This window comes from Papaver somniferum, unplaced genomic scaffold, assembly GCF_003573695.1.
Source record: "Papaver somniferum cultivar HN1 unplaced genomic scaffold, ASM357369v1 unplaced-scaffold_24, whole genome shotgun sequence".
Taxonomy (NCBI): domain Eukaryota; kingdom Viridiplantae; phylum Streptophyta; class Magnoliopsida; order Ranunculales; family Papaveraceae; genus Papaver; species Papaver somniferum.
Genome location: NW_020634374.1, coordinates 6,635,367 through 6,651,351, shown reverse-complemented (window position 1 = coordinate 6,651,351; position 15,985 = coordinate 6,635,367). Strand labels below are relative to the sequence as shown.

Below are 15,985 nucleotides of genomic sequence, written 5' to 3'. Positions count from 1 at the left end.
CTCCACATAACTTCTTAATTTGAATGTTATTTCTTCATACCAATTTTTAAGTTTCGTGTTCTTTTTATTTACTCTTAATCAAAGTTTTAGCTAGCTACATTTTAAATAATGCATAAAAAGGAACAACTTCTATTTTTTGTTCATGCCCTTCAAAGTTTGAAATACTAATATCTATCAGAAGAGAAAATGGCAGAGGGGTCTTGCTACCAGTGAAGAATGCCTGGTTTAACTCATATTTTATCAGCCAAGTAACCTGCAAGAGAATTAATCGGCTTCTCCATATCAAGATGTTTGACATCCCTGCGCCTAATCTTGATTCTTACCAAATATTCTGCAGGAACCCAGGCAAAACTGAGCATAGGAGTTGCCACTTTATCATCTGAGTTTCTCAGTTCAACCGACTTCTTTACCCATCGAGGATGATATGTAACTTGGTACCAAGCAGAAGCCTTCTGTTCATAAATAGTATTCTTCTCAGCTTCTGTGAGATTCTGAGAATCCTCCCCCAAGTTATCGAAAACACGTTTAAATTCCCTCCTTACGGAATTGTATGCAAGCTTTAACTTTTCCTTGAGCTCACTTAGCTTCCTGTTGTTGTATTTTGGCATAGACCAAACATGCCCAGTAACCACCTCTTCCTCAGACTTCACATTAAATTGCTCTAAGAGAGCATTTAACTGCCCATCATACAGACACTTGCGGTCCCATGCTTCCCTGATGAAATCTGCAGAACCCGGAACCTCAAGATCTGTGTCATAGGGTATGTCGTCCACTTGAAACACTGCCAATGTATCTTTGTCAGAATCACCTACAACCAAGTCGGGTGAATCTTTAATCCTGCGGTAAAGTTCACCCAAAACCTTCTTAGACTTGTATGAGATGAAATCTTCCTTCCCCATAAAATCTGGATACATCTTTGGTTTAAGCTCTTGGGGCATGGCCACGACTTTCCCAGTTTTTGGAAAGTCAACAGCTGTGGCTGCAAGTTCGGCCAATTTAATGCACTTCTCATCCATGGCTCCATAATCGCTCAGATCAGCATGTACAACATGAGAATTGCAAATGGTTCCAAGCTTTTCATTCACCATGTTTTTAACGAAGAAGTCTACAATATCCTATTACAGCAAACAAATCAGATGATTAGGAATCCTGCCGCAAAGGTCAATATCCTATTACAGCAAACAAATCAGATGATTAGGAATCCTGCCGCAAAGGTCACAATTGTGGAAGATGTTAAGCTAATATGGGAACCAAAAAAATCAGGAGTTCAAAAATCTTCAATATCTAACAGATTTATAAAAGTAATACAAAAATAAAGGAGATCCATGCAAAGCTGTTTTGTGGAACTGAATCATCTCAACTCTTAGCTTTCCATAGACAGTCGAATATGATTGATCAATAATATTTTTTGAGTAAATATGTCCGTGTTATTGATCAATAAACCTAGACAGACAAAAATATGTTCATCTTAACCAGAATACTTGTCTGGAACAAAAGGTCATGGAAATGGGAATCTCTGAATAAGAATAATGTGCAAACTAACAACAAATAAGTTCAGTTCCCTTAACGTTAGTTAAAGAGATTGGACATAATAATGCTAAACGCTTCTACCTATCTGCTATGTAATCAGATAAGTGCTCCTACGACTACGAGATGTCTGACAGTTGGGATCAACGTTGATTGCAAAGTAACGAAAAAGAAAAAGGTTAATCGGAAACAGTGAAGTTCAACAACTAGTATCAGTGAAAAGATCTATACTAATATACTGTGAATGCTAAAATATAATTAAACGTTATGTAAGGACATATAGTTAAAGCAGATCAGATGGTTACCGACTGATTGATAGCACGCTGCAGTTTTTGGGTTTCACCAGGGGAATAATCCATCGGTATCCAGCTCCTCTTGCTTGGAGGTATAAGATTTTCATCCCAAGTCACAAAATAAAGATCACCATCCAGGTCACTTCCTGATGCCTCATTTGCATGTGGCCTGTCACCCTTCTGAGGGAAAACCAGACAATCAACAAGATGGTGCAAGCCTGGGTTATCAACAGCTTCTAGAATTCTAATGTCCCCTGGATGAAGGCAAGGATTCTTAGCTACCACCACTGTGCCTTTGATTACTTGCAGATCCATCTTGGTGCCAGAAAACCCAGGACCTTGATCTGAAAAACAATTTTCCAGTGAAGGTATTGACGACTGGATGAAGCACTGGCCCTGCTCAAGGACTCCTAATTCATCAAAGCACCCCATTAACCACCTTCCTTGAGGAACAAATATCCTAGTTTTTTCCAACAGATCCCTAAACTGGCCGGCTCTTATCGCAGTGAGCATCCCTCTCAAATGAGGCTCTGTTTGAGGCTTAAAACCAGCACCTAACATCATTGCTGCAGTATTTCCTTGCTCGGCACAGGACGATGTAAGAACATCAAAGGCAATATCAGTGTTCTCAAGTATATGACATAGTTTGTGAACCATGGTCGCTTGCATTAGCGAGAAAACACTATCCGGAACACCCAAGGCTGAAAGGAGGATAATTATCTGTCGGTTAAGAAACCCTGGTTGAAACCTGGTCCATGACACAATTTCGAGGACTGTGTGCTTAGATTGAAATTTGATCATACTTGGTCTAATAGAGAGGCGAAATTCGTCAGTTTTTTCCGGCCAACAAGCAACAACCCCTTTGCATCCAGCAAACCTAATTTGATAGGCACAAGGTGGGTTGGAGGTCAATTGCAATTTATCTGCAACTTCCTTCGCGAGATCAGGTGTTATCTTGCCAATCCCATCCGAGAAAACATACCCATTTCTCTCAATATCTGGAAGATTTCCGTTTACCTGCTCAAATGGAACCTCAACAGTCGCAAAAGTCGATGAGAAGCACATCCCCATACGAGCTGTACACTTCGCCACATTTTTATCTGTAAATTTCCCCATCCAGCTCTTAATGTCACTTACTTTGATATTCGCACCTTCAGCAAAAAACCAGGCAGAACGGTCTCTTAATTGATTAGATGAAAAGGCGAGGAAAGAATACTTTCGGCCACATAAGTAAAACCCATCTTTCAAAATGGTCTTCACCCTGTTAAACACCAACGTTTTCTGGGGAAAGGAATTCTTCGTCATATCCCTCACAATAGGAGCGACATAATATGTGAGAACGTTGGAATTGAGCTGCTGTGAACCTTCATCCATGAACGTAACTCTTAAGAACCTGTCTGCAAATTCTCTATATTTTCTGAGAATCCTATTGGAAAGCTCTACCTCTGGAGGAAGACAGTATGCTTTTGTTGGTGTAATTATCAATCTCCTCACTTCAGCACTATCACCAAGACCCTTAAAGCTCTTTATCATTTTAGGGTTCTTTAGAAGCCGGATTTGGACTGTTCGCAGTCTCTCTGCAGGGTCAAATACCGGTGTCTTACCAGAATAGATGTACGTAAGTGCTGCAACGTTCACCTCCCTATCGTGGCTTCTAAGTAACTCAAAGAATCTGTCAGACAGCTGGAAATGACTGAAAATACCCTTGTGGATTGCTGCATTCACCAAGAACAGTAACTCAAAGCTTATCTTTTCCTTGGGATGAAAGCAGAAGAAAGGATCTGGCATAGGACTCCCAAAATCAGGTTCTTCACGGAACTTGGGTGCAGGGCAATCATACGGAATTATTCTCCATTTCTTAAGATATTCTATGGCTTCTTTCAACTTTTTACCCTGGCGAGGCGGCACGAAAATCCTATAAGAATTGCACCTACCAATCACCTTAGCAGATGTAAAATCAGTGGTCCTGATCCAGGGGTCCTCATCATCCAACAAATCAAATGGAACTGTGGCATGGATGTCATCATCAGCAGTTCGATAGTAGAGCAATGGAGATGATACAATCTGTAACTCCATTACCCATGACAACTGGTCCATATAACTCCTTACCTCATTTATATCTCTCACGAAGAACTCTGTCTTGAAATCACATTTTAGTACGGCATGCAGCGATGTGCCTTTAAATGAGAAAGCAGTCTCCTTGGTAAAATTGATTTTGCAAGAGCCATCAAATGGATCGATAAAAAAATCAGCACCTTTAGGAGGGCCCTTCCAACCAATTAAGAACTCATCTCGACTAACTCGAGTACCAATCTCGACACCAACTCCGCGGAATGTAAAAGGATCTATCTCCATCCGCCTGGTATTCATGAGAAACGAACTTTCAGGTCCCAGATTCACCATCAGTATTTTCCCGTTTAACTCAAGCTGATTTCTCCCAGCTCTATCAAAGATGCTGGTTGCAGAATCAGGAGATGCAAAATGCACAAACGCATGGGGTTCCACCTTCTCAAAGTCATCATTTAACTTGAGATCCCTGGTGTTGGTGATATCGAAGTTCAGTAATGACTCTGGCGGTGTCCATGATTTCTTCAGTCTACACCTCCAAGTTATTCCGATTTCCTTTTCTATAAACTTCGCAAGCTCTTTAGCTGTGACATCCTGGTCAAAACCGCCAAGGCTTACCTGAGTGATAATCAGGTCTTTCTTATCCCTTTCAAATCCAAGCGATCCCATATTTCTTGCAACTATTTTCTCAATTCAAACTCTTGCACCTCGAAATAGTAAAGTAGTCCTTTGTTAAAAGATAACGATTCAGAGCTGTTATGAAACAAGAACCTTGATTAGAAGAATTATCAAGATACATACAAAAAAGAAGAAGAAAAAGATGCATAAAAAATACACCAGAAAGAAGAACAAAGCTTTTAGGTGTCATGGAACAGTAACGCTAAAAGATGAGCATTATCAAACTAGAGCAAATCAAGGTAAATCCAACACAAAAGTAAAATGTTGCAAACATAGGCATAGTATTCAACTACAAGAAACAACAAAAACACAATGGAGAAGAGAAGACCCCATCGGCTATAAGCATCAAATCTAAGAGAACGACTAGATCACAACCACAAAATGCAACCGAGAGACCAGGATCGGATGCTTCAATCTAAACATGCTGATTCCCTAAATCATATGTCGATTTCACTGACCCACGTCTAGTTTCAAATCCCAATCACGGTACCTTAGGCTGTAGCTAAATGAAAGCATGTTCAGTATTAGGATCATATCTCGTATTACTACATTACCAGAAAGTATTCCCATTTCACAATAAAGCAATGAAAATCAGACGTTATAAAGCATAAAAACTCCATAGTCATTCATATTAAATGACAAATCATAACCCATCACCACCCACATTCTTAACAACAATAATTCAAAATTTCCCAAATGGTTGAGAACCAACTAATTTAAAAAACACAATTCTTTCATACATTTCAATCCAACAACAAAAAATGAACAAACTTTAGCATAATTTCTCAGTAACCTAACACACTCCCTGAATCAAATTTCAAAAATTCACCAACCAAAATTCATGGAACCCTATAACAAAATCATCACTTTTAAGCGTCTGACACAATTTCACCCAAAACTAACATAAAAATTCAACCTAAATTGTTAAAATCAATAGAAGTTTATAACACCCAATGAAGAATCATAGAAAGAAGAAGAAAAACAAACCCTACTAACCTTACTCATCACAGATAAAGAAAAACCCTAACTCTTAAAACCTTTTGCATTCGCCACTGAGTGTAAATCTTGGTGATTAGACTTAAAAAATCAGTAGATTATCAATAAAGGAATGGGATTTTGCAGAGGAAATCGAGAGTGTGAATTTCAGTGAGAATTAAATGAGGGAATACAATATAACTGGTTTGTTCACGCGGGATGATCACGCGTTTTTACTCAAATCGTTGTACATTCTACTACTTTATAAAGTTTGTGATCTTTTTTACTGTTTGGCTTTTACTGTATCTTTTGAGTTTACTGCTCAAACCCTAACGTATGACCCACATTTTTCTCTTTTAACCGAAGGATTAGCCATAGAGACACTGCTTTCACATCTTAAGGGTGGTTTGTTGGATGGTACACTAAGAAGGTGGGAATGTACGGCATGATTTAAATGGGGTACAGTAAGTTGTTGGGTTGGGTGATGATACGGTTCGGGCCACCAGAGCTTCCAGGTATTAGATCTCCTTGAAGTTAAAATTTCAATATAATTTTTGGGCTAAAGTCCAACTTTTACGATAAAAGGAGTGCACAAAGTTGCACTCACCGAACAACTAACGAAATATCACTTTTGTGAATATTAAAAATCATAATATTAAAGGTATAGCAACTTATTATGTTACAACGATACACACTACATTTTTCTTAGGATGCTCAGTTATGAAGTTATCTCCATCAACGTGTGGCGCACTATTAAAGGTTGGAGCAGCAAAGTACGCTACTACGGAGTATACCAAAACACTACCAAGATTGCTTAACTTTTTAGCAATAGGCTATAGTATAGGCACGTGGGTGTGTCTGTTTGACAGAGGTAGTTGAGCAGTCTGTACAACATTTAATGCGAACGCGTGGTCTTCAACCACGTGGACTCAGAGTACGTGGCATCCTCTGACTAGCGAAGGTATGCGGCCAATGAAGGTATAACTTGTACTGAGGATTCACAGTTCACGATGGCACGTGGAGGACGCTAAGGTGGCATCCCTTACCGGGGAAGGTACGCGGCCAATGAAGGTACAACTTGTACGGAGGATTCATAGTTCACGATGGCACGTGGAGGACGCTAAGGTGGCATCCTCTGACTGGGGAAGGTACGCGGCCAACGAAGGTACAAGTTGTACATAGGATTCACAGTTCACGATGGCACGTGGAGGGCGCTAAGGTGGCATTGTCTGATTGGAGATAGTGAGCGGCCAACGAAGGTTCCATTTTGACCAAGGACCATCAGATCTCGATGGAATAGAAGACATCAAAGATATCCATGATGCATGTGGAGCTATAAATACCCATCCTTATCTCAAGAGGAGGGGACAATTTGGGTTGGTTAGGAGTTAGGGAAAACACTCACTCTACACTTCTTCTCTTTACTTTAAGAGTTTCATACTCTCTTTAATGGAGTTCTTCCACCCAAATGCAACAAGATTAATAATAGATTTACCATCTTTACCGTTGGACGTAGGTTAGAATTAACCGAACCACGTAATCTCTTGTGTGATTCAATAACTTAGTTGCACTTATATTATCTTCTCACTTAGTTGTTTATTTACTGAGTTATCTCTGTTTTCTGAGTTATCTGTTCATCTAAGCTATCTCTTCATTTAGCTTATTTGTTTACTTATATATGTTTTACAGGTATACCTTTGTTTTCATAGCATCTGCTCTATCGAAGCGTCTTTACTTACTTAGTATATGATCTTCTGAGCAGATCTTATTTCGAACGTATTACTCAGCAGTATCAGTTCAACTGAGGTATCCATACTACTTAGTTATGATCTTTTAAGCTGTTTATATTACATAGGTTACCAGAAAATTAGTAATCACAGTTTGGCGCTAGAATCGAGCTGGACCGAAAAGCTCTCGATTTTCGTTCATTTTGCTATTTCATCATTTTTTTTGTTATATTTTCGTTAGAATATCATACCTAAGTTTAAGAAAGGTGGATCACACTTTCTAGTGATAATTTATCTCTTCTTTGGAGAAGCTTTTAGAGTAATAAATCTCAAAACGCTTGAAATCTAACGGATCTACAAAAAGTGGTTAAGAAACAACTTTAAAAATGCTTTTCAAATCTTAAAAAAGCTATTATTTTATTGTTATTTGCTTGCTCATGAGTAAATCTTCTCTGGATTTGAATACCTTTGCTTTCGAAGGAATCTCAGTAAAAGTTTTGGAGTAAAATCCCTAAGGTTATTTTTAAACCGAGTGTCGTTTTCTTTAATAGACGCCTTATTTTACTCAGCTTGCAATATTCTTTGTCGTTTTTGAGTATATGAGGAACCTCATTTACCTCAGCTTGCAGTACTCTTTGTTGTTTTCGAATCTGAGGTTCATTTAGAAACTGTGTCCCAAACATTGGACAGTTCTATTAAACAAGAGCTCAACAAATGTATCTATGTTAAGTTTTATATTTAACTCTTCATGGTTTTTCCTAACAGGCTACCAAGAACGTACCCTACCCCTTTTTCTCTTTACTCTCGGGAAACGGAAATACGAAGGTCAAAATTACGAAGCCTTGGAGCGAAAGTAAAGCTTATCTTTGGCTCGAATGTATTTATATACATTCTCAACAGCCAAAGACAAAAAAGAAGATTGTCCTTGGTTTGTACGTACCTAAGTACGAACTGCTAGGGGAAAAGACGAAGGTTATCTTTGGTTCGAACGTGTCCATATATGTTCTCAGCAGCCAAAGAAAAATGCTAAGTGAAAAGACGAGGGCGCCCAAATATACCTCAATCTAAAACTTTTCCACCTATAAGTATTTTCTCGGAAAGTGATTGTCTATGGACTGAGTCGAGACAATACAATTAATCGGTCCACACTTTGTGTGATCGTCTATGGATACGAGATCAAGATAATACGACAACAAGATAACTTGCATGATTGATTATGGAAACAAGATCGAGACAATAAAACAACGAAGTATGATTACTTGATAATAGGATCGGACTTAACCAAACACAATAGGATTGCTATCAAGTAATTAGGAATTAATGTTTCTGTATTTTACTTCCAATTATAATAAAAACAATTATAATTGCGGAAATAGAAAAGTAAAAGACACAGCAAGATTTTGTTAACGAGGAAACCGCAAATGCAGAAAAACCCCGGGACCTTGTCCAGAATCGAATACTCTCAGGATTTAGCCACTATACAAAATCTAAACCAACTTCGTATAGTTGAGACCAAGCAACTAAACCTATAATTTAACTAGTTCCGTCGGTATCCTTGCGCCTCCAACTTGCAATAAGTCACGCACTTGGAACAATAATATATTTTATTTCCTTTGTCCGAACTTCTCATGCTGGAAAGTTTATTAAAATTCGAAAATTCTAAATAAAACCTATTTTTGGAAGATCATGTTAAACATGAACAATATTTAGACAGACATGGATTCGCAGCCATCCATAAAATGTCACATATTTTTTCTGATAAACAAATACACACGAAAAATGTGCTCTCGTTTTTATGTGCTTTTGTCATCCATAATTAAGAGCACGAAAGAGGATGAGAGTGCACATTTTTTGATACAACTAAGTTGTATCGGGGTAAGCCTTTTCTAGCTTACAGCCAGTATCATAAACATAGTTCATGTTTTTCTTTGGGAATTTCTGCCTAAAATATTTTCTCTCAAGAATGATCCTTCCTTGATCTAGAAACATGATCATTAGGAGACACTGTGCTGATGTGAGAATTTTCAAAGATGGATAAATCTCTCTTAATTCTATTAATGAGATTTTGGTATGATTTTCTCATTCTAAGGATTTCTTATGATGCACATCAACATCATTATCTGAAACAATTATCGGAAATTCCTGATTGTTTCCTTTGGCAGAGATTCTCTCTTTCCCTTTCTTCTGGAGTCGTTCTTCATCAAAACAAGAATTGTTTCGATATGGGTGAGGAGGAACCTTTCTCCAGAAGCATTTATCAACTCTTTGTTCTGATTCTTTTGAGTTGATCTTATCGGGTAGTGGTATATTCTGTCTTTCTACTGAGGAGTGGTCTTTCAGTTTTTTAAAACAAGAAACTTCCTTCAAAAAATTTACCACCGTATTTTAAAGAAGTATAAGTTTCCTGTCAAGTGACTGAAAGTTGTATTCCTTAAGATCACTTTCACGGAATCGGTTCAAAGTTTCCTTTGGACAAGATTTTGTCTGATCATCACTAGCTGTAGAAGATGGTTTCTCATCCTCTTCTGACTTGATGTAGTTAGGCAAACTACCATCAATTTGATTTGTTTCAGATGTGACTAAATCGGTTTTATCACAGTATGTAAAAGTCGAGCAAGGACTTTTAGTTTCCTCATTATCAGAAGAAATTACAACAACATCATTAGTCAGAGTCATATGACGTGTCTCTTTATCTTGAGTAAAAGATTTACCAAGAGCTTTTAATTTGACAATGAGATCCATATTCTCTTTGGCTAGAATATTCAGTTGAATGTCTTTATCTCTGATTTCATTCTTAATAAGATTCGACTATGTCTTTAATATTAGCACTTTTGAAGACAGGGGTTTTATAGGCTTTAGGAGTTTTACCAACTATTTATCAGCATCTTCTTTTCCATCAGAGAACGACTCAGATGTACACTTGATTTTCGTAACTCCTGGCTCATGGGTCAACGAATTGGTAACATCTTCAACTTTTGAGTATTCATACTCTTGCATAAAGTTAACTGAATCAGACATAGATTCAATTCTTATTGGTTGGATCGCGCCAAACACAGACTGTTAGATCTTTTCGCGTTTTCCTGCTCTGATACCAATTGAAAAGACGAGGGTACCCAAATATACCTCAATCAAAAACTTTTCCACCAATAAGTCCTTTCTCCGAAAGTGATTGTTTATGGACCGAGTCGAGACAATACAACTAATCGGTTCACACTTCGTGTGATCTTCTATGGATACGAGATTGAGACAATACAACAACAAGATAACTTGTGTGATTGACTATGGATACAAGATCGAGACAATACAACAACGAAGTATGATTACTTGATAATAGGTTCGGACTTAACCAAACACAATAGGATTTCTATCAAGTAAATAGGAATTGACGTTTGTGTATATTACTTCTAATTATAATAAAACAATTATAATTGCAGAAATAGAGAAGTAAAAGACACAATAAGATTTTGTTAACGAGAAAACCGCAAATGCAGAAAATCCTCGGGACTTTGTCCAAAATTGAATACTCTCAGGATTAAGCCGCTATACAAAATCTAAACCAACTTCGTATAGTTGAGACCAATCAACTAAACCTATAGTCCTGTTAGAGCACTGCTCGGTCGAACTCGCATGCGTTGCTATCTCAAGCATGTTTTTCAATGTTAGTGATCAAAACTATAAGTCTTGATTTCTAAACTATTTATAGATGTCTCGGACTAGCACATAGATTATGTAGTTGAGCTTAGTTTTCACGGCTTTCATCATTTGAAGACAAAGAACTACTAAGGGGATCTTGTGGAACTTCATCGACAAAAGGTATGTGGAGACTTAAACTCATCTATCACTTGGAAAGTCTATTTCTACTCTATCTCATATATTGAGACATAAGTCGTGTTACGATATAGTTTTCTATATATATACACATTTGAGATTTCGAGCTGAGTTTATCTCGCTTACATATTTCTCGAAATATGTGTTGGCAAGCTTTCACTTCGACCAAGTTCATCTTATATCATGTGAAAATTTCCGAGTAACATCTTACATGGTTTGTGTGATACAATCATTTGGTGTTGCCTTGGAATGTTTCGTAATGATTACTTCAATAACTTGAAAATTGCTTTGATGCTAATAGTGTGTGAAAACGGCTATTGTCATCCTCTAAGAAAGTTTCAATGATTGATATAAGAGTTTAGAACAATTAACCATTATTGGATATGTCATGTTGTGCACTCTTGCACATATGTAATCCATGTCCAGGAACCATAGTATGCGCACCCGTTTGTGTACCTGTATGTTTGAAAAATCCAGGAACCTAAGTATGTGTACAGGTTCATGTCCGAGAATTTCTGCTGGGATTTGAAGTTCGCGTTTATTTTCAATGATGTAGTAATAGAGTTCGTTCAAGACTTGTGAAGGTTGTTCTTTTAGATTTAAATTTTAAGAATAACAAAAATAAAGCAAGTAAAAGTTGATGTAAAAATTAGAGAAAAACCGGGGCTAGGATTCCACCGTTGGTCGATATTAGTGATTTAATAAAACAATAATTATGCAACTCAACATTCAAAATGATTCTAATAGTATTGCCTAGACATATAGATTTCCAAAAGAATAGATGTTAATCCAAGCATAGAATATCAAAACACTAAAGAAAGCATATTCTATCAAGAGAAAGTACACCTAACTAATAAAAATCATATAATCAATTTTGAGTTCAACGCAAAAATCATAATAGAGTTCTTATAATTAATTAAAATAAAGATATATAACTTTTACCGAAGCAACATCTTCCTCCATCGCCCCAAGGATTGTGTTTAGCTCATCATCATCTTGGAAACACTCTCAAAAGTTGATTTCATTTATGCTTAAAAATGGTTTACAAATGATGAGAATGGTTAAAGTTACAGAGAACGATAAATGCAAATTGTCGTTGTTACTGTAGTATATAAGACTGTCAACTATCAGTCGCTGCCACTGTAGCTTCTAAGACTGCCACTGATATGTTGCAATTACTGTAGCATAAACGACTGTCTAGGATGGTATTATGTTCTTCGTGTTCTTCACAGCAGCAGAAATGGTGGTTTCCTGCCACTTGATTATCTCGACTCTCTGATGCTCTGCAACTCTCCCAATCTCTCTCCCCTCCACTATACTGACCCTGGACGACTTATATAGCCTCACTGCACCCAAATCTCGCATCATAACTGCAAATAATTCTCTCTTCAATACTCTTCTATCACGGGATTATTTTTTTCCTTTTAAAACTCGTTCACGCGTCTGCAACTGATTCTCCGTATCTGTTGTTGGTTATACGCACTAAAACACGCTATTGAATGTCATTGTTTGGTTCAAACACTCTCAAGACACACGCACAACACAGAATTCACGGGAAAGGGTGAGATATTCTCGTGCACACCGTCCATCTTTAACCCGATCAATATAGCCCAACTTAATCCAAGAAAAATCCCATACCACGCCTGTTAATGTCCGTCACGTCTTCCTCTGCAGATCCAGCCATTGAGTCTCGCTAAATCATCCGAAATCTCGAACCAGAAATATGTTCTTCTGCTGCTATTATTTCCCGCCAAAACCAGAATTTTGAAACGATGAAGATGGGTATCCCCCTATCCAGAGTAGGGGTGTGAATAGCAGCTACCCAACTGAGGTTCCCCTTAGTAATTGAGGTGCCCCTTAATCAAAATGAGAGTCCGCACAGCACATGTTCTCCGGGGTGCCATAGACAACTTTTCAAGCTGAATTTTCCACGCATGTTTATTTCTCCAAAAATACCTACAAACACACAAAACACCGTAATAAGGACGAAAACGAGTACTAACAATACGAAACATTGAGGACAAATTAGACACATAAATGCGTTTATCAAATACCCCCAAACTTATTATTTTCTAGTCCTCGAGCAAAACTAATAAAACCGAGTTAATCTCAGGAGGGTTTACCAGAGGTGTACCCACAAAACCATTACTCCAGACCCTAGCTATCTATGCAGAACCTTGGAAGGCACTAAAGAATCTCCTTGGTTGGCATACTTATTGACTACAGGAGGAAGTACCCTGATGCGAAATTCCAATTGTTGTACACGAGTTTGCACTCAAGCATACTAAAATTCATATAAAGTTACAGAGCTCTACTCAGATAGTTTCTGGACATCATAAACCGGAGTCAACCAATCACATGGATAAATTAAGAAGATGGATGTAGAGAAAAACGTAGATGATGTTAACTAAGGTGAACCTATCCTAATGGACTGAGATACTGGTCTGGACTAATATCAACACACCGGCATATACAAGGGAACCAGTGGTCGATAATCCTAACTCTAGGTCAACTCAACTGGCATATACAAGGGTACCAGTGGTCGACTTTATTGTATTTATTCCGGTTGGTCTGGTGGTCTGGTCTCAATTTTTTTTCTTTTTAATCTCAGTCACTCTATTTCACCCTAGCAATGGTAAAAAGAAAAAAAAACTGATCAGGATTCTTTCGATGTTTCCATCACGAGGATATGGTGAAACTACCATGTTTTTTTTTTCTTTCTAACACCTGAGCTCTGTGCTTTTATGAATAGACCCTTCTAGATGTTTCCATCTAATCAGATTGGTTCCTCAACTCCTACAACCAAAATTCTTCCATCTACTTAGATTGGTTAGCGCAATCCTTAATAAACATAAATTTCTAGGCTCTGGAGTTTATTTATTGCAGCTAACAAAAAGTTCCTTCCCCACCCCCAAACTTAAATCTAACATTGTCCTCAATGTTCTAAAAATGAAATTAAAAGCATGAACAAGGAGAAACTGTTATCACTTGAGGAAAAGAAACAAGGAAGGATATTACCGTGTCGCATGAGCGCGGGTGCCTCCCAGTGTATGCTAATTTTAAAGTCTCTAGTTAGACATCAAATACCTCAAAAAGGATTGTCACCTTCCACAGTCATATACCAATAGTCGAAACAATTGTGGGTCCACAAGAACAAATAGAGCTAACACAAATATGAGACAACTGCACTGGTTCAGAAAAATGAAAAGAAGGAGCACATCCTCGTCTAAGGTTTCTGTCAAGACAACTGGGTTTTGTCTGGGTATCATAATTGAGCTTCTTATGTGTATCTTGATAAATAGGTTCATCCGAAAAAACGGGTCTCTAATACCTGAGTTACCTCCTGGACAGTATCAGGTGGATCGGGTTGCGGAGTCTGAATAGACTCAAGTGATATCTCAGATGCACAAAGCTCGAGTCCCAAGTTAGGGACTCTAATTAGGGATACGTGACAATCACAAGAACCATCACTACCCCCAAACTTAGGGTTTTCACTACTCACAGACAAACCTCTAACTATTGCTTGAATTTCCGGATCTTCAGAGTCCTTAAAATACTCAAGAGATTCTTCCAATTCTCCACCCCCAAACTTATGGTTATCATTACTCTCAGAAAGACCTAACATTATTGCCTGAATTTCAGGGTCCGTAGAGTCTTTAAAATACTCAAGGGCTTCTTCTAAAGATTGATCACACATCTGGTCTAAGATAATGGTTTCCTCAAATTCATCTAAAGAATCTCCCAATAGAGTATCATGCCAAGTATCCTGAACTAAATCCTGAACTAAAGTGCTAATCATATTCACTTCTTCTAATTCATCATTCTAATTCTCATAAGGTTGTCTAGTAACATTAAATACATTTAGTTCGGTGGTCATATTACCAAAGGATATGTTCATAAGTCCGGTCCTACAATTGATGACAGCGTTAGCTGTGGCTAAAAATGGGCGACCTAAAATCACCGGGATTTGAGCACTTGGGTCCTGAACTGGATGGGTGCCTAAAACAACAAAATCCACTAGATAAATAAACTTATCAACCTCAATCAGAACATCCTCTATGACACCACGAGGGACTTTGACAGACCTATCAGCTAATTGTAGTATCATTTTAGTCGGTTTCAACTTACCAAGACCTAGATGGGTGTAAACATGATACGGGAGTAAGTTAACACTAGCTCCTAAGTCAAGTAATGCCTTATCGACAGTGTGGTTACCAATTGCACAAGATATGGTAGGGCATCCAGGGTCCTTATACTTAGTGGGTGTTTGGTTTAGAAGAGTTGAACTTACTTGACCAGCTAAAAAGGCTTTCTTATGAACATTAAGCTTACGCTTTCTCGTACAAAGATCTTTAAGGAACTTGGCATAAGCAGGCATCTGCCTAATTGCTTCTAATAAAGGGATGTTGATGTTCACCTGCTTAAATATTTCCATTATCTCGTTGAAAGTTGACTCCTTCTTTGTTGGGGTTAACAACTGAGGATATGGGGATCTAGGCACAAAGATAGTCCTATCAGGAACTTCTTGGGACTCCTTAGAAATTGTTTCAGTTTCCTCAGCTATGGGTTCCTCTTGGGAAGTAGAAGGTGGAACTACAGTATGTTCACTAGGCATGGCTACCTTATTGTCTACTGTTTTACCGCTCCTGAGGGTTTTTATCGAGTTCACATGGTTTGATGATTCCTCACCAACTAAAGATATTTGATGGACCCCCTAGGATTGACTTGAGTTTGACTAGGAAACTTACCTTCTTCTCTCTCACTTAAATACTTAGCTATTTGGCCGACTTGAAGTTCTAATTTAGCAAGAGTCTGGGAATTATCCTTATGGTTCTGCATGGTTTCTTGTTGAAAGCTAAGGTGGTTAGCTGATAACATATCATGGTTCTT

General features: G+C 38.0%; 1 protein-coding gene across 1 annotated transcript; it reads right to left on the bottom strand.

Moving 5' to 3' along the window:
- Nucleotide 1: 1 nt before the first annotated feature.
- Nucleotides 2-5,759, bottom strand: LOC113340976 (RNA-dependent RNA polymerase 6-like). The gene is made up of 3 exons (XM_026586016.1): nucleotides 5,562-5,759; nucleotides 1,833-4,640; nucleotides 2-1,115 (listed from the first exon to the last, which is right to left on the bottom strand). The coding sequence occupies exons 2-3, from the start codon at nucleotides 4,554-4,556 to the stop codon at nucleotides 231-233; spliced, it is 3,609 nt and encodes a 1,202-aa protein (XP_026441801.1). The 5' UTR covers nucleotides 4,557-4,640; nucleotides 5,562-5,759; the 3' UTR covers nucleotides 2-230.
- Nucleotides 5,760-15,985: the final 10,226 nt, after the last annotated feature.